At 40.6% G+C, this 23,694-nt stretch overlaps 1 protein-coding gene across 8 annotated transcripts in view; it reads right to left on the bottom strand.

Moving 5' to 3' along the window:
* Window positions 1-23,694, bottom strand: part of LOC139443983 (pleckstrin homology domain-containing family D member 1-like) — a 71,887-nt gene that overhangs the window by 15,220 nt on the left and 32,973 nt on the right. For all 8 annotated transcript variants that reach the window (XM_071224877.1, XM_071224878.1, XM_071224879.1 and 5 more), the window contains exons 2-7: window positions 23,336-23,429; window positions 22,034-22,123; window positions 16,399-16,475; window positions 1,743-1,834; window positions 1,418-1,470; window positions 171-265 (exon numbers count right to left, since the gene is read on the bottom strand). In XM_071224877.1, coding sequence (XP_071080978.1) covers window positions 171-265; window positions 1,418-1,470; window positions 1,743-1,834; window positions 16,399-16,475; window positions 22,034-22,123; window positions 23,336-23,429 — 501 coding nt within the window. The remainder of the gene's footprint in view (window positions 1-170; window positions 266-1,417; window positions 1,471-1,742; window positions 1,835-16,398; window positions 16,476-22,033; window positions 22,124-23,335; window positions 23,430-23,694) is intronic.

Raw genomic sequence — 23,694 nt, 5'->3', positions numbered from 1 at the left:
CTGATATCTTTCCATACCCTCCCTGATATCTTGCCACACCCTCCCTGATATCTTGCCACACCCTCCCTGATATCTTGCCATACCCTCCCTGATATCTTGCCATACCCACCCTCATATCTTGCCATACCCTCCCTGATATCTTGCCACACCCTCCCTGATATCCCACTCACTCTCGTATCTTTTCATACTCCTCCCTGATATCCTGAGTGAACTTCTCCAGTTTCTGCCTCTCCTTCTCCAGTTCCTGGTTGATTCTCTCCAACTCCTACAACACAGCAACGTGGTCAACTATGCAAGGTTATTATGTACAGAAAGGGAAGCAGATATAATTGGACGTCTCACTACATGTAAACAGTTTTACTTATGTGATCAGCAGAATTTACTCAAAATTCAACCATGAAATGGATAAATTCTGGATCCTGATTGATCAATCAGAAGTTTCAAATCACAGTAACCACTAGTGACTGAAACAGCTGGTTTGCAGCCCTCTTAACATCAATCTATTGCCAAAATGAAATGTCGCTCCACAATGGCGATTGAGTAGGGCTGTGTTTAGCCGAGGATACTGTACAGCAGTATACTGCGATACTTAGGCCTGTACTGTACTGTGATATGTACTGCAGTGTACTGCCATAAACATTTTAAAGTTTGTGCTTGTTTGTTGTTTAATGCCACACTCAGCAATATTCCAGCTATATGACAGTGGTCTGTAAATAATTGAGTCTGGTCCAGACAATCCAGTGATTGACATCATGAGCATCGATCCACACAATTGGGATACAATGACGTACATCAACCAATTCAGCAAGCCTTAACACCCAATGCTGTTAGTCACCTTTTATGACAAGCAAAGTCGCCTTTTATGACAAGCATAGTCGCCTTTTACAGCAAGCATGGGTTGCTGAAGACCTATTCTACCCTAGAATCTTCATGGTTCTAAACATTTTAATGAGTTATGCAGCTTGAAGATGTAACCAAGTTATTGTCGGCAGCGATGATGTGAAAATGCTGATGATGCAACATTTTGGGCCATCATTACAGGGTGTATTAACTATGTTAAAGTTGAAGCTTAAGTTGAAGGAACAAGGCCAAAAGTGAGCATAGTTCACTAATACCCCCGACCCGCCTAGTGTGTCAGTAGTTTCAAATTAAATAATAGTGGATAGGGTTAGGGTTTGAAAACTTCATTAAAAAAATGGAAAATTAAGAAAAAACAATTTTTTTCTTTTGACTGCACCCCTCCATATGACACACATTATATGTACTGAGTTTGAGATGAATCCACTGAATAGTTTAAGAGAAATCGCACGGTCAAAGTTTTCGAACGGACGGACGAACAGACGGACGGAACCTTGGTATAACTATATACCTCCGACCTAAAAGGTCAGGGGGAATAATATAAGTTTTCCCTTCCTACCTCTGCTCTTTCTCGCTCTTCTGACAAAGCACACACTTCACTCTGAAGGCGATCTGAAATAAAAACATTGAAATACTTATGGACTGATTAGTACACCAATTCAATCTCCCGTACAACAGATACAGTCCTGTGACTACATTACTGTTCCAAGCAGATGTGGAGGGATTGTTTATTCTATATGATAGATGGGGAAAGGATTAGATCTGATGCGGATGGACAGAGACACACATTTATAAGATGGTACTTCAAGATTATGTGCACATGTTCCTATTACGTTTTACAGCAATGCGTCATTAAGGTACGTGACACTGGCAGCAATCCTCACCAAAGTAGTCTTGTTTCTCCCTTGCCATCTGCAGCCCCTGGTTCTCCAGCTGGCGAATCATCTCCTCCCCGAGGGTGTGGTTCTTCCATGTCCTGCAACATCAACACCACCATCAACATCAACACCACCAACAATATCAACACCACCATCAACATCAATACCACCAGCAACATCACAACTATCAACATCATCACCATCACCATCACAATCAGCATCCTCATCATCGTCAACATAATCCTCACCACAATTAACATCACAACTATCAACATCAACATCATCATCATCATCAGCACCACCGTCAACATGTGCACCATGGTCAACATCAACACAAACATCATCATCATCATCATCATCATCATCATCATCATCATCATCATCACAACCATCAACATCATCACCATAACGATCATCATCATCGTCAACACCGTCAACATGTGCACCATTGTCAACATCATCATCATCATCATCATCATCACAACCATCAACATCACAACCATCAACATCATCACCACAACGATCACCACCATCATCATCATCATCATCATCATCATCATTATCATCTCCCAACACCATCACAACGAAAATTACAAAATCAACAACCACCATCATCACAACCACTATCAACATAATCATATCATCATCATCTGAACCAATATCACTACCGTACTTCATCAATGAGTAACTAGTGGTAGATCTATGTCCTAAGTACCATTTAAAAGGGTACAAATATATCCCATTTCTACCCATTTAAACAAAAATCACACTATTCATCCTCATTGTGCAGCCTTCAATGATATCACTCCTCCACAATCACTTGATTCCAGAAACAACAATAAATTCTTCATTCATTACAGTGAAATTGTACTTTAAGCTGTGACATCTTGTTGATTCAAGTGTTTCTGTTTCAATGTTACCACGAGATCTTCTATATCCCCAGGAAATGAATATATGGTGTGACATCACACAAGATCAATACTATGTTCCCAACTGTCTGGAAGGTAAGGTTTCCCATGTGTGTGTGAAGTCTGTGCGAAGTCTGTGCGAAGTCTGTGTAAAGTCTGTGTAAAGTCTGTGTAAAGTCTGTGTGAAGTCTGTGCGAAGTCTGTGCGAAGTCTGCGTGAAGTCTGTGTGAAGTCTGTGTGAAGTCTGCGTGAAGTCTGTGCGAAGTCTGTGTGAAGTCTGTGTGAAGTCTGTGCGAAGTCTGTGTGAAGTCTGTGTGAAGTCTGTGCGAAGTCTGTGTAAAGTCTGTGTGAAGTCTGTGTGAAGTCTGTGTTAAGTCAGCAACACCCATACTGAGGAGGCAGCAGAGAAGTCACATGATCACACCGAATACCCCCTGAGATTTGGTCCACCCTGGTCTTGCCTGTTTGTTGTTTAACCCAACAGGAATATTCCCGCTATGTGACAGCAGTCTGTAATCAATGTAGTCTGGACCAGACACTTCAGTGATTGATGTTATGAGCATCGATCCACGCAACTGGGATACAATGACATGCGTCAACCAAGTCAGCGAGCCAGACCACCTGATCCCATCAGTCGCCTCTTACGAAAAGCATAGTCGCCTTTTATGACAAGGAAGGGTTGCTGAAGACCTATTCTACCCTGGATCTTCACAGTTGGTAGTCACCGGTTCATATACTACTGGACAGTGGCATAGCTGAGTGGTTAAGGCAGAACTTGTTATGTAGAAAACCAGGTTCATTTCCCAAATGGGATCAATATGTGAGGCCCATTTCTGGTGCCATTTTAGTTTTACACATGAGACAAGACATGAGCACAAGGTTTTGGAGCACAGTGTTCCTTTAAGAACGTTCACTGACTCTAAGGCTGATTTATTTCTGTTATCTCCATGCCATACAGGTACTTCCTGGATTGAAGGCTCCTGTTGTCAAGGACAATAAGCATGATAAGAATCAGAAGACACTGGAATACCAAATGGACTGTTCTCTGCACAGAGAACTGTGGCTCTTATGACAGAATCTGTCCTTAAACTGCCTAAATATTTTCACAAGTAATAAGGTCCTATGCCAGATAGCCATGACATTGCACTTCCATAGTGAGGATGTTAATCTTCCACTTACCACATACCCTGACATAGAGAACAATAAAATATGTTCAGGGCTTTACCTTGGGCTAGACAAGAGGTTCAGGAATACTCAATAATTCATTTCAAGGATCCTTACAGGAAATATGACATTCCTGTAAAGTTTGGTTTGTTTGTTGTCTAATATTCCAACTATATGATGATGGTCTGTAAATAATCGAGTCTGGACCATACAGACCAGTGATTGACATCATGCGCATCAATCAACACAATTGGGAAACGATGACATGCATCAACCAAGTCAGTGAGCCTGATCACCCAATCCCGTTAGTTGCCTCTTATCTGACCGTTAGTCTGACAAGCACAGTTGCCTTTCATGGCATGCATGGGTTGCTGAAGACCAATTGTACCCCAGCTCTTCGCGAGTGTCCTGTAAAGTGTTGAAATGGTGTACTGAACTTTAAGATTTGATGATTACTTTAATTACAGGACCTTCATATTTCCTACTACTAAAAAATGGTTCATTGAATACTACTGTGCCTTGGGATGCGTTATATGTTATTTTCTGTTTCCATTCTTTACACTTGTGCATAGTGGCTGCACATTCCTGAGTCGTGTTAAACCCTATATAGTCACAGTGTATAAGTCACTCCTAGAAACATCATGATATAATGTACAACTTTAACATATTCAATGAACCAAGTAACATGTCAAATGTTTCTGCATTATATTCATTGTGTTCAACATCAAATTTCACTTACAAATACAATAGTTCACATATAATGCATGTCTAAACTAAAGCAGGTCTGATTTAGAAAATGCTGTTTTCTTTATAGGACATCAGCGTAAGAAATTGGCACTAGTCCTGTAGTCCTTGCCAAACTGCCCAAATGTTCAGGTATCATAAGGACTAGTAGAAATTTGCCATTATTAAGGGTTTTGCTATGTGTTATCATTATAAGGACTAGTGGACTACAAATGTTAGTTTCTATTGCTGGACATGAACGCATGAACTGGGATAATAACTAGTTCTCCTACGCAAAGCGGCTAACAGAAACAGGAAGTGAAATGAAAAGTTAAGGAGGGGAATGACATTCACAACAGATAAGGAAATGACAGACACTTTATAATCAAACATGACACATAAGAACCTGCTATATCATAATTTACCAACTCACATACAACCATAAAATACATCCTGCTCTAAAGAGGTGAGGTGAAATGGGCTTTAACGTCGGGTCCAAGATTATTGCACTTTTATAGCAACGTCCATGTACGTGTGTGTGTTTGTGTGGCTGCTTGTACTATTCTGGACTGATGCTGATTTAAAGTGCTAGCTCACTGAGATACCATGCCGCAGTTTAACATGGATACCCCACTCAGACACAGTATACTGACTCCGAGCCGACCAGTCCTTGTTTTAGCCCCTTAATGCCGAGCGCCAGACAGGGTAACAACAAGTACCACCTTTAAAGTCTTTTGGTATGACGCTGCCGGGGATCGAACCCTGGACCTTCCGCTCTCCGGGCGGACGCTCTACCACTAGACCACGGAGGCGGTAATGCTCTAAAGAGTATCAATGACTTACTTAACAGGCCCTGGAAATAAACAAGACTAAACATCCAAAATCTAGTGATCTGTGACTGAGCATCTTGTGGCATGTTATTAATTGTACACTATGACAGGAAAACCTGTTTTCTTTCATTCCACATAACATACAGCATTTTCTATTTATCACGATTGTGTGAAACAAATCTCATTTAGTCACTGGTAATGTCAGTCATATCTAACACAGTTCATACTTATTTGTTATAAACGTCTTGGCTCCATATAATTCAATAAAATTCAGAAACAATATTGGATAGTTTAATAAAAAATTGGTAAATGTCAGCTAGTCAGTAAATCAGTAAATATCAAATGCACACAATACGAATTACAGTATTCGACATAATAAACGCCCAGGGCGCTCTCAAAATTATGAATAAGGGGAGTTGAAAGATAAATTTCGTGGTTTATGCTGACAGCCTGAAATGTTTACGTTCGACAGATGTATTTTTCCAAAATTAACTTCCCCATAATTAAGTGTGCATATAACACACGAGTGTGTATTATACGCAAATAAATAAGTCTTGTATACATTGATCAGTTGGAAAGGGTGCTAATTGGGATTGTTCACTAGCCAATATATTAGCAAATATTGCCGTGGGCGCCTATTAGAGGGGGGGCGCTTATTACGTTGAATACGGTTATACTTGGTAATACTTATATATCTACTTACATAGCCATTGTTCTACTGACCTTTAAAGACATTGGGATGTGAAATAGTGCTCTTTGTGCAGCTTGCTTGCAGTACTGGCTGTCTGTACGTCCTGTATTTGTATTGGGGTATTTAGCAATGTGTCGCAATCTTTATCAACATCATCTCAATAATTATGCTTTACTTTTTGAGTATCAAACACACTTCAATGACATGGATCATTGGTCTGAGGCAAAGCCTCAGTAAATAGTTTGAATATTTCCAACTGTGGCATTAAAGCAGGACATGGCGCTAACAAGTTTGATTTAAGTTTCGTAAATTACCGCCTTGTTTGTCTGCTACCTCAATGTTTGTCTGCTACCTTAATGTTTATTATGCATATTAGTTGAGGTAGGGTAGCCTTGTGGTTAAAGCGTTTGCTTGTCACACCGAAGACCCAGGTTTGATTCCCCACATGTGTACAATGTGTGAAGCCCATTTCTGAGTCCTCCACCATGATATTGCTGGAATATTGCTTAAAGTGGCGTTAAACCTCACTCACTCACTGTTATGTACATTAATGTATGCATCAGTTGAGGATTACGTCAATAACTCAAACACTGTCAGTTTTACACATGCTAGAAATGAACACAAGGTTGTGGAGCACAGTGTTCCTATAAGAACGTTCACTGATCCTAAAGCTAATTTATTTCTGTTATCTCCATGACATACATGTACTTCCTGGATTAAAGGTCTTGCTCACCATGTTCCCAGCCACCCAGGAGCATGTCCTCTACACATGCCACGCCTGTGCTACATTCCTCGGTCCCTGGGTCAAGTCAGCAGCTGAATGTGGTCCGTACAGTCAGCAATATCACAGGTATGTTACTGTCACCTGTGAATAATCCAGTCTGGGCAACACATGCCACTGACTGATACCATGAGTACCATCACAGGGATTCACCTGGGTCTGTCTGTCTGTCTGTCTTCCATTACAGGGATTCACAAGGGTCTGTCTATCTGTCTGTCTGTCTTCAATCTCAGGGGTTCACCTGGGTCTGTCTGTCTTCAATCACAGGTGTTCACCTGGGTCTGTCTGTCTTCGATCTCAGGGGTTCACCTGGGTCTGTCTGTCTTCAATCTCAGGGTTTGACTTGGGTCTGTCTGTCTTCAATCTCAGGGTTTCACTTGGGTCTGTCTGTCCTCAATCACAGGGTTTCACCTGGGTCTGTCTGTCCTCAATCACAGGGGTTCACCTGGGTCTGTCTGTCTTCAATCTCAGAGTTTTACTTGGGTCAGTCTGTCTTCAATCTCAGGGTTTCACCTGGGCCTGTCTGTCTTCAATCTCAGGGTTTCACTTGGGTCTGTCTGTCTTCAATCTCAGGGTTTCACTTGGGTCTGTCTGTCCTCAATCACAGGGTTTCACCTGGGTCTGTCTGTCCTCAATCACAGGGTTTCACTTGGGTCTGTCTGTCTGTCTTCAATCTCAGGGTTTCACTTGGGTCTGTCTGTCCTCAATCACAGGGTTTCACCTGGATCTGTCTGTCTGTCTTCAATCTCAGGATTTCACCTGGATCTGTCTGTCCTCAATCACAGGGGTTCACCTGGGTCTGTCTGTCTTCAATCTCAGGGTTTCACCTGGGTTTGTCTGTCTTCGATCTCAGGGTTTCACCTGGGTCTGTCTGTCTTCAATCTCAGGGGTTCACCTGGGTCTGTCTGTCTTCGATCTCAGGGGTTCACCTGGGTCTGTCTGTCCTCAATCACAGGGGTTCACCTGGGTCTGTCTGTCTTCAATCATAGGGATTCACCTGGGTCTGTCTGTCTTCAATCTCAGGGGTTCACCGGGGCGGTCGGGTAGCCTAGTGGTTAAAGCGTTTGCTCGTCACGCCGAAGACCCAGGTTCGGTTCCCGACATGGGTACAATGTGTGAAGCCCATTTCTAGTGTCCCCCGCCGTGATATTGCTGGAATATTGCTAAAAGCGGCGTAAAACCATACTCACTCACTCACTCACTCAGGGGTTCACCTGGATCTGTCTGTCTTCAATCTCAGAGTTTCACCTGGGTCTGGGACATCCAGTCCGTAATGAATAAATTACAAGTGATTCCGTGGCATTGCATTGTCTAACCAAGCAATTTGATTTCTAAATTTATGTTTATATAAACTGAAAAAATATTCAGGCCAATCCCTTAACAGACACTGATTTTAACATTTATACATCTATAAACGCAAAAAAATATTGAAGTAAATTCTTAAACAATGTTGGAGGGTTCAAGGCATAAACACAGGGGTCCAAGACTGGCAATGTGTGGCATGCTTCACCTCATTTCCATGAATTTAACTGCTTCATGTTCAGTAACCTTAAGATGGGGATTTCAATGTCTAACTGAAGAGTATCAACCATTGAAACTCTTCCACTGTCAGCATATTTCTTACAAGAACAGAAACGCCAGTTATGAGTAACATGCAGTCTTATAACCTTCTTAATAAATACAATGAATCAAACAGCCATATTACTTTGCATCCCCATGGACTCACAATGTTAATCACTCGTGTCTATTCTCCACTGGCAGTGAAGTAGATCCCTGAAACCACACTGCAGATTCACTCAGCTGACACAATGTAAACAGGTTTATCATATAATGGATAGGTTTCTCGGCAGGATAAATCCAACGGATAAAAACGATATCCGTTGGGGTCATATGCGGATAGAGATGCAAATATCAAAGGTCACGTAGGACTACTTTCACTGTTTATAAACAAACATGGCGTCGCCCTCGTCGTTCGGCGATCGAGTCAGAATTAACCATCGGGAATCTGAATAAACTACAGGGATAATTGCTATCATTATCAAAAGAACAGTCTAATATACTGAAAATCAGTGTCTAACTGTGACGTAGCTAAGGCATATTATAAGATTTGGCAACTTTGGAGATATAAATTTCGAAACAATTTTGCGAGGGCACGAGGCATAGCCAAGCGGGATCAGTAGCCATATCACGGCTTGTAGACCTCTGCGGCTTGAAACCTTGAAATAAAAATAGTTGGATTTGGCCGAAATATGTTTGAATCGTTACCTTTGTTTCGTTTTGTCGCTGTTTGTACATCTGACTACACTTCTTAATGTTATGACAGGACAGACCGACTGTCAACAACGTCTGATCGTGGCCGTGATGTCTCATAGACTAGGGTTAGAGTAGCTTCCCTTTGACAAAGGGCAGTTACGCTACTGGACAGACTGATGGATTGCCGCGAAAGACAATTAAAAACAACTGTTGTTTTGCGTATATGTTGCTTTGCCACTGTGTAAGAAACAGATTTCAGTTAGAACTATATTGGCTACTGTCACTGTCACATCACTTACCCTGTGACGTAATAAATATTAATGCGCGCATTCCAGGAAAACTCGCAATATTTCGGTAATGTTTGTGAGAGAGGGAAAGCGATTTTAAAGCACAGAATTAAAGAATGACATTATATGATAAAGAGGTTATCACGCTTGTGTGTTAAATATCCAAGGCTCGCTAAATACAATGTTTATTCCTAATGCAGGATATTTACCATCCCCAAACACACTCGCGTGATAACCTCTATTTATCTGTTGGCCCTTATGACAAAAGGCCACACTTTTTTTAAATTTTATGTTTCACGAATTTATTCAAGCTTTCCCACACAAGGTCATTCGAAATAAAAATAAATAGCTACGTCAATCATTTATATATTCATATGAAGGTCATTCTTCCGTGGAGTTAAAACTGCAGCTTTTTCTTGAATCACTGATAGTGATATAGACATGGAATTTATATATAACATGTTGTGCAAGAGGGTCTGTGTTACAAATTGGAGACATAATGAAAATTAATATGTTTACGTTTTATTTATTTATTTTCCAGCTGCTTTTTAGTAGGGGCGAGGGCACGTGATTGAAAATGAAAGCTGCGTGGCCCAAGCTGTACTGGGGATCTAGTCTGCCCTTCCATACTCACTGGTGGCCCGACCCGTGAAGATCTGGGTAGAGAACAGGTCTTTAGCAACCCATGCTTGTCATAACTGGTGACTATGCTTGTCGTAAGAGATAGGGTGGTCAGGCTCACAGACTTGGTTGATGAAATGTCATCGTATCCCAAAAGCGTGGATCGATGCTCATGGTGTCAATCACTGGATTGTCTGATCCAGACTTGATTATTTACAGACTGTCGTCATATAGCTGGAATATTGCTGAGTGTGGCGTTAAACAACAAACAAACAAACAAACCACTGGGGGCCCTGGGGTGAGAACAACTAACAACACAACTTGTGTGTCCATATACATGCATCATGATCATATGTCCATGTTCATAATGTTTAACAGCAGTAGAAACTAACCTTTTTGGTCCACTAGTCCTTATAATGAAAACATTTTGTAAAACCCTTAAAAATGGCAAATTTTTACTAGTCCTTATGATACCTTAACTATTGGGCAGTTTGGCAAGGAGCACATGACTTGTGCCAATTTCTAACCCTGTATAACAGCCTATTTTGTAACTTAATGTTTTGAGTGAGCTACAAGTTTCTTCGTAAGAAATTCTGCCATGAACCACTTCGGTGAAACACAAGAACCACAGGTGAGTTGGGTTTAACGCTGCTTTTAACAGTATTCCAGTTATATCACGGCGTGTCAGCTTAATGTGGGAGGAAAGCCCGAAGTGACGCAAGTCTCAGACGTTTCCCACTTCGGTGAAACCCACAAGCACAGGTATGGTGACGACAGGTCAAGGTTCATGACTGTGGTGAGCCTGGAATTTGAACTCACCATGCCCAAGACCACCTAGACCTTAAGGTGTGTTACCATGGTTACACATGACTATGTATAAAAGTGTTAAGGCATAGCCAAGTTTTTCTCATAAAACCTTTGATTATAAAAGATTCATGATCACAAGCCAGATCATTAGGTCTTAAGGGTTCAATCCATTTGTCGGATGATATACGATGACATCCCGAGTTGAAACATCCATCGTGAATTATGACATAGAGACATGGGCTTCTGGTTATTGAGGTGTAACATGCACATATTTCACACTTTCTTCTTGGAATTAGGTGTCAAGGCCTATGAAAGCATGAAAGTGATTCTGAACTGTATGTAGAACGACAATCGTGGCTTCACACGAGGAACAACAACCTGCTTCCTTCCCCTCATCACTGGACATCGCACTCTCCAGATTACATTGTATATCCTCTCATAATTACCTTCTTTGTAAGATTATCGCCACTAACACTTGATTAGCACATGATAAAAACTAATCATAGCCATAATGACATATTTGTGTTTCTCACATTCTCCGTCCAAGAGTTGCTGAGCCACCTCAGTCCTACAAACCCAATTCTCACCACATGGAACCGGTACAAAACATGCATCATGTCAAATTAAATTTGTCCTGTCTTTGATCAAGGTAAAATTTGTTTACCATATTTCCTCTTGTAAGCACCCACCTATGAAACATGGTGGAGATTACGGATGAGAATATAGGTCCCCATCAACCGATGCTGGTCATAAATGGACCGGGTGGTCAGGTTATGTGACTTGGTTGACTGCCTGTCATTGTATCTCAATGGCACGGATCAATGCTCATGATATCAATCACTGTATTGTCTAGTCCAGACTCAAATATTTACAGACTATCATCAATTGCTGGAATATTACTAAATATGGGTATAAACACAAACCAACAAACTGATATAAACTGGTGGGTTTGTTGCAATAATTAAAATAACTCTGATTGGTAAGGTTATGACATATTTGTATGAAAACACCATCTGGAAACAACTTACTATTTTCAAAATCTCAAATATGAATTTACCAGTATGCAAAATGAAACACCTTGACAGAAATAAGCAATGATCATACAACAACACTGGCCTCATTCTCTTAACCTGAACATAAAACGTTAACCTCAAATGTGCCTCTGTTCACCCAGTGAGTGTGAGTGAGTGAGTTTAGTTTTTACGCCGCTTTTAGCAATATTCCAGCAATATCACAGCAGGGGACACCAGAAATGGGCTCTGTTCATCCAGCAGGGAATGGGTACCCAATGTGCGATAGTGCCGCAGTTTGGATTGTATACTCCCCAGGGAGTTGAGAATGATAACTGGAATACATACATAGCCACAAGTCAGGGGACAAATAAACCACATTTGAGCAGATAATAATACCAGGATAGGTGAGGAATATAAATGCATTTAAAAATAAAAATATTAAACCAAAAATAAAGACCATTCTAAGAGGCACCTGACTTCTTAGAGGAAACATGGTGGGCGATGTAATATTCTTACGCTTTAAGAATGATTTGTAGCACTTGAACTAGCCCTAGGCTGTTGCTGCCTCCGACGAATAGATAATGGAGAACGACATTCTGTGTTCCGTCTTGTATTTATTGTCATAGATACAGGGGCGGTCGGGTAGCCTAGTGGTTAAAGCATTCGCTCGTCACCCGTAAGACCCGGGTTCGATTCCCGACATGAGTACAATGTGTGAAGCCCATTTCTGGTGTCCCCCGCCGTGATATTGCTGGAATATTGCTAAAAGCAGCGTAAAACCATACCCACTCACTCACTCACTTACTCATACATACATGGGTGGTACATCCGGTAAAACAGGGGGTCTCGACGGATAGGTCGCCAAGGGAGATTACTCTTAAAAGTTATGCTCCATCACAGCCGCTAATGGCATAATGCAGTACAGGCGATTCATCCTTGACACCTCAACAAGAAGAAGAATAGCTCTTGACTTCATGCTGCACACACAATCGCCACTGGGAAAAGCCATTTCTGAGTCTATTGTCATTTCCTGGCAGAGATTCCCTAGTAGAAGACATTACAGCCCACTCAACATTTACGACACGCAACACCGGAATAACATAATGCTAACGGAATGTAAACAAGCTGCTCCATCATCACAGTGCACAACCTCATACAGTCCTGCACACAAAGTGCTCTCATCAAGGAGACAGGCTCAGGCCACACATTGTTTATTTTTCGTTTCACGGGCCCGCTGCCCCTATTGAAAACAGCTAGATAAGAAATATATTAAACATAAACATATTTAAGTTTATTACGTCTCCCACTAGTAATATAGAACCTCTTGTACAATATAAACATGTATATATAAATTCCATGTCTACATCACTATCAGTGATTCAAGAAGCCAGCTGCAGCTTAAACATCCAAGTAGAATGACTTTCATGGCAATAAATCAATGATTGTCGTAGCTATTTATTTTTATGCTTATTTCCATCAATCTCGGATGGTAAAACTGGAATAAATCCATGAAACATAATATTAAACAAGTGTGGCCTCAGGGTTGTACTGGATGCTCAAAACTCTGGCCTACATTCATACTAATTACAAATGAGATGCAAGAAGATACATTGCAAGCACTGGTATACACACAAAATATATATATGGCCAATGGTTCATTTTCTTACTCTACCATTGAAATCCCCTTCCTTAAGGCTGAAGGCTAAGGGAAGCAGTGATATGGTCGAGTGAAGTGTGCAAAGTGTGGCCAGCCTGGAACACCAATGTTCGTTCTTTGGACTGCCCACAAATGTTACCGAGTCCCATGTACTCGCAAACAGATGGACAGTGGTAGCCTCGTCCTTGTTTGGAGGCCTTGACCGACTCACAGGTCCTTGCTGACCATCCATGTCCGAGATTGACGATGCATGTCAGGGAAGAGTTTCGACACCTCCACATCACCACAACAAAGACAGTAACTTGTGGGCTTTTCCTTACTTCTATTGATTTTCTGCTCAACAAATGTTTGTTCTGCAAATACACTATACATTCGGCAGCCTCCTGTCTTGTTGTCTTCACACTGTCAGGCACATATTTATTGATTTTTATTGAAGTTGAATCAAGGACCTGGATCATATGACTATATTTGTCTTTGTTGGGAACATATTTCCCTGTAGGTAACCATAGGAGTATGAATTTCAGTGTTTTCATAATCATGTAATCTGCCCGTTGGTTCATACATGCTTAAGACAAATGTGTGCGTTTGAGTCAAGAGCCCATATAATGATGAAACTTAGGCTAAAAAAAAGTAGTCTTGGTTCTCAGGCACTGCCCACATCATCAAAAAGTTCGCCACATGTTTCGTTTTTATTTCCATTTAAAAAAAAAAAAATCAATAAATATTCCAAGCTCAACCGTAGTCAAATACTGTATTCCAGTATTATTTTTAGCAAGGTATACATTTATGTAGGGAGGCCGTTTCCAAGGTTGATTTGCTTACACAACTGTTTATTAGGTTACATACTAGTATGAATAACCAAAAATAGAATAAAACAACAACACCTGTTCGTACTACATATTCAGAAGCCATTGCCTGACAACCAATTCTTTTATTTTGTTAAGACTTAGCAACTTCTATATATATAACAATGAGTAAGTAAGCAGGGCTAGAAATAAAAGTAGAATATATATTCAGGAAGCATTGTCCACATTTCAACAATAAAATTCACTCATGCCAATCATATTTCATCTTATACAATCACAGACTAATTTTACGGTTTAAGTTCTATTATAAAATTCAGCGCCAAATTACTGTACGATATTCCATTGAACATGGTGTTAACTGACAAGTTAACAAACTTTCCTCTTAACAATCAGCTAAGTCAAACAAGTGTCAGTTGCAGAAAAATGTTAGCACATATTTGTCAGAAAGTAAACAATTTAGTTTGCCTTTTAATTTCAAACAATGGCGAGAAGATCTTGTTTAGTAACATGGTCGGCAATCAGCTTCGAAAGTGAGTTTGTCACTGAACAATTCTGCGATTCTCCAGAAAATTACAGAATTTTTACTCGTCCAAGATATGTGTTCTTCAATATTAATAGATGACTCTTCTCATCAATACTCTAATACAGATCATTTTGTTGACATGTAGACAGATTCTAAAACATTTTCCAAAAGATGATGCAAAACTTGCTAATGCAGCAATACTAACCACAATCATACAGGGAATACCTACACATTACAAACCCATGCTACAACTTCCATGCCATGTTCTCCTTCACAGAGAATGCTAACCAGTGAAATGTCAAAGCTGTGTATCATCAGACTTTGAGAGTTTTTAAAGTCTAGGATTGAAATGCATGCATTACAAGACTTGTTCAATATCAAATGGACAGCTTAGGATTTTTTAATTTGCGCCGAGGTTTCAAAACATGTTTTTCATAATAAAATTTTACCAAATACTTTTTTTAAGTCATCTTCATATTTTGAAGAGCTTTGACAGGATCAGACAAGGCAGCCTGGGAACCACATGATTAGGGAAGCTGATACTTTGTCAGCTCGGTACTTTAACATGATTGATACTTAAAATCTGCCTCTTACTACAAGTAAAGTCACCTTTTACGGCAAGCATGGGTTGCTGAAGACCTATCCTACTCCGGATCTTCACAGGTTGCACCCCTACTATTCATATTGATGCTGCCCAGTTTGTTTTTCCTGCTGTATTGTTTAAAGATGTCAGGCTGGAAGACCTAGTTCAACAGATGACCTAAATACATCCTAATCCATAATCCATTTCTCCCATGACACCTGTGTCATCAGTACCTGTTATGAATCTTGTTCAGAAAAATCTAGTGATGCCAACAATAGCATGATAACATAAGTTCTGGTAATGGTATATGTTAATAAAATACATATAAATTAACATTATTGTTTGCCTACTGTTGAAATTGACTGACAGAATTCTTTATTGACCCTCTTTATATAACAATTATTTTATCCCTATTAACAGTTTGCCTACTGTTGACACTGACTCACAGAATTCTTTATTGACCCTGTTTATATCAACAATTATTATATCCCTATTAACAGTGAAAGAAATTATGGGTGAAGTCATTTATCTAGCACTATGATTGACGAGCTTTGAATTCAACTCTTATCCAAATACATTCAAAATGCATACAAAATATTTTTTTGCTGAAAATGAATAATCTGTATCGGAGGGGAATTAACTTCTTAATTAGAATTACATTCTCTGGAAACAAGCATTGATGAAAACATTTCCCTGTTATTCTTCTCTGCTACTGTCCGCCATGTTTCGTGCACTATGATGACAGTAAATGCTGTATTTTGGCGAAATGTGGTATTTAATTATCGAATGTGTTCGGTTGCCGATGCTTTCAGTTCAAATAGCGGCTGTGTGGTGATTCCAATGCGAAACCACTGTTACGACAATAGTAGCTGCATTTATATTGCATTTGAAACTGTTCCTCCGCACTTGGTAGCTATACACACGATATCATTTACATTAATTCTGATAATATTTCATTTTATTCCAATAGAGTGAAGGGCCTGGCCCAGGATGCATGTAAAGGGGGACAACTCACACTCTGCGGGATTGTTCCATCAGCTCCATCCACTTGCTCCTCTCATAGTCACTCTCCAGCGCCAGCACCAGTTGACCCTGTGGGGACACAATATCAGATACAGTGTTTCCCTCGCTATTGTGCCTTTCAATAGAGCGCTAACTTGGTAATAGTGCGGGGTAATGCGTGGTAATGCGTGGCTCCCAAAATTTACTTACATTTTTAACAAACTCAAGTTTTCCAATGACAGAATGTATTGCCCATATAAAAAAAACATTATCAGCTGATCACCGCGATCACGAAATACCGGAAATACCACTCAACGAATCCGAACTGAAGTACTCGATATGATCCCATTATTATACTATCTAGTTATGAAAAGGCGTTCATTGTTTATCTGGTCTTATGTTTGTAATATATTTTATTAACATGCAGCGTAGATCGTGTGAGGTAGGCAGAACATGTATACTGTTTTGTTGATCGTTTATAACGACCATCAATTATTTGGACCGCTCATCGTCTATAACGGCCATCAATTATTTGGACCACAAAGGTAGTGTTGTAGCGAGAGATCACTGTACATCACTGCGGTGAAGCATGGCTTGGCATCACCTCACAAGCATTATATATGGTAATGATCACAGTTTATCACAGTACAATGAAAAGGTGAACAGACAGAATTCTCTGACATCATATCGATAACGGGATTTAAGAAGAGCTGATTTGTTTGGCCCAGCACTGACTCAATCACATTCCCAACTTAAGTTTAATTTGCAAAATTTCAAATATTTTACCCACCTTTTTCTTTCATGGTCATATTGAATTTGGAGCTTTTCATTTTTGTCAATTCAATTATTTTAAATTAATTAAACATTTTAATAATTATCAGCATGTTTGCTATGGAAAAACTGGCCCTGTGAAGTCAATGTTATTCTCTCTCCCTAAACCTGGCATCTCTGTCTTCCGCCACATGTCTGAAATCTCCCAAACAATAACACTGAATGTGGCCATTGCTGGCCTACCTTCCAGCGTCAGGTTTGCTTTTAAATGATGGTGTTTACATGGAGGCAAAACAAGCATGTCAAACATTTAAACAATCTGGCAATCTAGATTACCTCAGTACCACAATACACCTGAGCTTCAACGTATCCTTTCAAACACTTAGACTTAAAAAATATAAGAATTCCAAACCTACAGCTTTAGTGGGGTCTAATCCCAGTAATGTGGTTGCCCAGTTCATTTTTTTTTCAAAGGTTTTGCGATTACGAGGATTGCACACAGATGGCAGGATAAGTAAATTTGTATTGTCATATTCAACAGGTTCTGGTAGGAAAAGAATACCTTTTAGTTCACAAACATCAAAATTTTTAATATGAACTGTTACATAGAATGTCAGATTGCCTTATTATGCATAATTCTTATGCTATTTTTATGTAAGCATGAAAAATATAATGAAAACATATTCACTTAAAAATAAAATAATTTTGCTTTGGTTTCTATGAGTCAGATAAAGATAAAGTTGGACATGTTTAAGAGATGAGTTATTCAGATTGCATATCAACGAAGAGCTGTAGGCTGTGGCTCTGGTTGTAACACAGTATCCGGAGCCAGTTCTACATGGACACAACTGAGAGTGAGTGCAGCGTTGCAGCCATGACTACAGTGACAGTGGTAATCCAGTCAGGTAGCAGCGTGTGTTCCCTCCTCCCCTCCCAGACAGATGTTTACACATGTGCACCATGGAGGCATATTTATGTGCTGGCCATGCTGACATGTTTACACTCGGCATATCTGGCTCAGTCAGAATCAGTCTAACAGGTAATGGAGTCAATGTTTGTAGCACATCCCTCTCCAACACCTTTCTACCCTCTTCTCCCCTGTCTGATATATAATGGAATCAATGACTGTAGCACATCCCTCTCCAACACCTCCTCTCTACCCTCTTCTCCCCCGTCTGATATATAATGGAGTCAATGACTGTAGCACATTCCCCTTCAACACCTGCCTCCCTACCCTCTTCTCCCCCGTCTGATATATAATGGAGTCAATGACTGTAGCACATCACTCTCCAACACCTCCTCTCTACCCTCTTCTCCCCTGTCTGATATATAATGGAGTCAATGACTGTAGCACATCCCTCTCCAACACCTCCTCTCTACCCTCTTCTCCCCTGTCTGATATATAATGGAGTCAATGACTGTAGCACATCCCTCTCCAACACCTCCTCCCTACCCTCTTCTCCCCATCTGATATATAATGGAGTCAATGACTGTAGCACATCCCTCTCCAACACCTCCTCTCTACCCTCTTCTCCCCTGTCTGATATATAATGGAGTCAATGACTGTAGCACATCACCCTCCAACACCTCCTCTCTACCCTCTTCTCCCCTGTCTGATATATAATGGAGTCAATGACTGTAGCACATCACTCTCCAACACCTCCTCTCTACCCTCTTCTCCCCTGTCTGATATATAATGGAGTCAATGACTGTAGCACATCCCTCTCCAACACCTCCTCTCTACCCTCTTCTCCCATGTCTGATATATAATGGAGTCAATGACTGTAGCACATCCCCCTCCAACACCTCCTCTCTACCCTCTTCTCCCCATCTGATATATAATGGAGTCAATGTCTGTAGCACATCACTCTACAACACCTCCTCCCTACCCTCTTCTCCCATGTCTGATATATAATGTAGTCAATGTCTGTAGCACATCACTCTCCAACACCTCCTCTCTACCCTCTTCTCCCATGTCTGATATATAATGGAGTCAATGACTGTAGCACATCCCTCTCCAACACCTTTCTACCCTCTTCTCCCCTGTCTGATATATAATGGAGTCAATGTCTGTAGCACATCACTCTACAACACCTCTTCTCTACCCTCTTCTCCCCTGTCTGATATATAATGGAGTCAATGACTGTAGCACATCACTCTCCAACACCTCCTCCCTACCCTCTTCTCCCATGTCTGATATATAATGGAGTCAATGACTGTAGCACATCCCTCTCCAACACCTGCCTCCCTACCCTCTTCTCTCCTGTCTGATATATAATGGAGTCAATGACTGTAGCACATCCCTCTCCAACACCTCCTCTCTACCCTCTTCTCCCCTGTCTGATATATAATGGAGTCAATGACTGTAGCACATCACTCTCCAACACCTCCTCTCTACCCTCTTCTCCCCTGTCTGATATATAATGGAGTCAATGACTGTAGCACATCCCTCTCCAACACCTCCTCTCTACCCTCTTCTCCCCTGTCTGATATATAATGGAGTCAATGTTTGTAGCACATCCCCCTCCAACACCTCCTCTCTGCCCTCTTCTTCCCCGTCTGATATATAATGGAGTCAATGTTTGTAGCACATCCCCTCTCCAACACCTCCTTTCTATCCTCTTCTCGCCTGCCTTGCTAAGTAAAGGAGTCAATAATGGAAGGCCCTAAATAACATCCCTGCTTAACACCACTGACAACATCAATCCTCCTACTCCCATGTGTAAGAAGTAACAGATTCACTGATGGAAACCCCTCAACATCCCCTCTCAACACCACTGACAACATCAATCCTCCTACTCCCATGTGTAAGAAGTAATAGAGTCACTGAAACCCCTCAACATCCCCTCTCAACACCCCTAACACTATCAATCCTCCTACTCCCATGTGTAAGCAGTGTAAGAAGTAATAGAGTCACTGATGGAAACCCATCAACATCCTCAAACATTATCCTCCTTCAGCTCCCATCCTCTCCTACCCAATCTATTCCTCATCATCCACTAGGTCACACAGCTTACTTCCTCCAAACACTCAGATAAATGCTGATGACATATTAAACACGGTTATAGATAAGGCTGGAGAAACATTTCATGACATGTGGTTGTAACATCAACACGCTATAATCAAATCTGCACAATTATCAAAATATCCATACCATCAGATTACAAGGTGCAATTTAAATAACTATACCAATATTGCTTGGTTGTTTTGTGGTTTTGTTGTTTCACGCCGCACTCAGCAATATTCCAGCTATATGGCAGCGGTCTGTAAATAATCGAGTCTGGACAAGACAATCCAGTGAATGATATCATGAGCATCGATCCATGCTGGGGACCTGGGGAAAAGTTTGAGTTATCTGGGGTTCAAAACAACCCCAAAATGAAGTTCCAAAAACCGAATATCATGTTATGAGAGATTATTACATGTAATCTAGTCATCTCTGGTTTCATACATGTTTCAATGTCGATAACCATGTTTAACAAATAATGAAATACATGTTTCATGTCTTATTGTTTCAAATATTGTTTTCATCCATTTGTAACATTAATTATACATGTAGTTCATTTTGTACCCACAAACAATTCAATATCATTGCATAACAGCTTCAAACAGGTCGCCGCATTGAAAAGGTTAAAAAGATGGAATGGTAATACAAATGTCAACTATAAATATGGATTTATTTACAAGTGAAAAAGTGTGACATAACAGTTGTCCTGCCTTTGGGCAGGGGAAGAAAGCAGCAACACTCAAATCGTCTGATAAACAAGTTCTGTAGCTAGATTGCCCCTGTCTCTGCACGCTACAAGTCTTGTGAGCATGTCTGGTGCTGCCAAGGCTGCTGGTAACGAAGGGGCAGCAACTCAGGCATATCATCAATGTCACTGTCATTGTCTGCATCAGCAGTGTTGGAGTGGTGATGTCGGGCAGCAATCTGTTCGTCCTCAAAGGCAACATCAGAAATTGAGGCATAAGTAGCCAGGTCATCTCCTGTTCTGGCAGAGTCGGAAAGGATCAAACGCCACTGTCAAGATGAGAGAGAGGCAGGTCATCTTCAGTGTCGCTGTCGATGGTGCAGTCATCTCTGTTGATGGTGTTGTTTACCAAGCATGTCTGTTTCAGATTGTTGTTGGGGAAACGCTTTCCTATGCAAGCATTATGAAACGAAGGGCTTCAAGCACAGATACAGTGGTTCTGTCTTTTATTAATTACCGTCAAATGTTTAGCAGTCACATGCGTACATTAATTAACTTTAGGTTTGGGATAATTCCCTGATCCATGGGTTGTGTTTTACTGGCGGCATTTGAGGGCAAGAAAATCAACACTGAATGTTACAGTGAGATCGCTGACATAGGGACAGACTGGGCAATTGTCATTTGCCATTGCAAATTCACAACCCTTACGTCCCACTTGATGTCACCTGTAATGGGATGTCATCAGATCCTTGTTAAGCAGTAGCAAGAAGAAAGATATGATATTAATGAGATTGTTACATTACTAGCTGGATATAAATGCACATCTACAGTAAAGGTGGGTGGGTTGGGAATTCCAGGATAAGATCTTGTCATTCATGCCTTGTGGGTGGATGGTTTTCAGATCAAATATCCATTTGAGTTCAATGGATCGGCATCTAGCCATGCTCTGAACTGATTCTGGGTCTGTTTTAAGCTGTTGTATGATTTGATAGTGTAGGTCTCTGGTTGAGTGTCCTACAGAGTTGAAATGTTTTGCGACAGGTTTGTCCCCTTGATGGTTGATGTCAGCAAAGTGTTCTTTGAAATGAAATATGAGTAAGACCTTATGATGGTCCTAAAACAATTATTCTCTCTTGTTTGATTGCTTGGCTAGAGGCCCTGTTGCTGCTATTTCGTTGTACTTACGTTGATCTCAGCACTGGATATCTGAATACAGAAAGGATGGACAGCATCGTTGACAGTCTTGAACTCGCACTCTCCTAGTGGCACGATACCCTGCAATCACAACATGACACTTAAAACCACAGATACATGTCTCTCAAGGGGATTCCAGCTTAGAACAGGTCCCAAGCCACCTGTGCTAATCATAAGAGGTAACGTAATGGATTGGGTGGTCTGGAATCTTGACTTGGTTGATAATGTGTCGTTTCCTTGAGGTAAACGTTGCATAACTTGCAATCACCAGGAATTTACCTGGTTCTGTCTAATTCTGAGTCAACTATCAACTTTAACTCTTGAGGGTCCTGGGCCCTAGTTCACAAAGCAATCATAATTAATTATCAATATTTCCTAAATCCTGACATTTCTGAGTGCCATGGCTTCTACATTCACAGGGGACTATTGTCAAGGGCCTATTCGTGTTCTGTCAGGGTTTTGCTTTGCTGAGATCCAAATTTCTGAATCAAGGTAGTAAAGAAATAAAGTTGAAATGTTTTATAAACGCCTGACATCTGATTGGCTCAGGAACCCACACTTCCTTCATTTCAATTGGCCAGTCAAAGTTAGTTCAGGGTTCACCTGGCCTGACCTCCTGTGCATGTATCCTGTGATCTAATCAGTATCATATCGGAAAAAATGATCTGAATTTTATGAAAATGCATGTCAAATCTCCCTGAAATCATTTCCTCATTTCAAATGGCTCTGATTCACCCTTCACCTACACAACAACATAACTATTTGCTTACTCATTTCCTTAAAACATGGAGCCAAGTTAGATATGCACAAACAAACGACCTCCCTGATGTCCAACAGTTCCTTCAAACATCTAGGTCACCAGCATCCACCTGAACAATTTATGAACACCCAGTTTAGGAGCAAAATGACTTAACACTCAAGTGTCTCAGCTCGACCAGAACCTGTTGAATAACCCATTTCATTTGATTTCTGATCCAATTCCATGAATTTAAAAGCCACATCCTTCCAAAACCAACACGTGAGCCCCAGCCTAGACCTCCGAGTAATCTGTGTTTTGGCAACAGGGAGACAAGCTAGAGGCTATAGATTAGGATGTGTTGGGCACGGAAGTGGGAAGATGCAGAACTGGTCCCACATTGATCAGAGGTGCAAGGTGTGAGGAGACTTGCACCCATACACACAATCAATGTCTTCACAGTCGGAATCCAGCGACTGCGAGTGTATTTCCTGGGCGATGAGCGGTGAGTCCAGGCAATACACCAGCAATGATTTGATCAAAATTAAATGGCTGACCTTTGGGTGGATGTTGAAGTATGTCCGCTTTGTGAACTCCTTCTTCTCATTGTCTGCATAGTACATAAGGAAGCCATCTTTGACTAGGAAAAATCTGAAAAAAATAAAATAAAATTTATTTACATGCTTTTAAGTAGGTCATGTTAAGGCCAAACAAGCCATATTAGAAATTGGCTCATATGCAAAAGCAGGTTTCAATATGTCTGTGTTCAAGACAGTCACACTCTAAAGAAGCATACAAAAAATGTATTTACGTGCTTTTTTCAAAATAAATACATGAGAAATGGGTTATTATTATTATTATTATTATTGTTGTAGTTCTGATATCCAATTGTTTAACAAATGTGGAATAAAAGAAA

Source organism: Haliotis cracherodii, unplaced genomic scaffold (assembly GCF_022045235.1).
Source record: "Haliotis cracherodii isolate W230 unplaced genomic scaffold, xgHalCrac1.p SCAF_5, whole genome shotgun sequence".
Classification (NCBI taxonomy): Eukaryota; Metazoa; Mollusca; class Gastropoda; order Lepetellida; family Haliotidae; genus Haliotis; species Haliotis cracherodii.
Note: the sequence above shows the minus strand (reverse complement) of the source record. Positions and strands in the feature narration are given on the sequence as shown.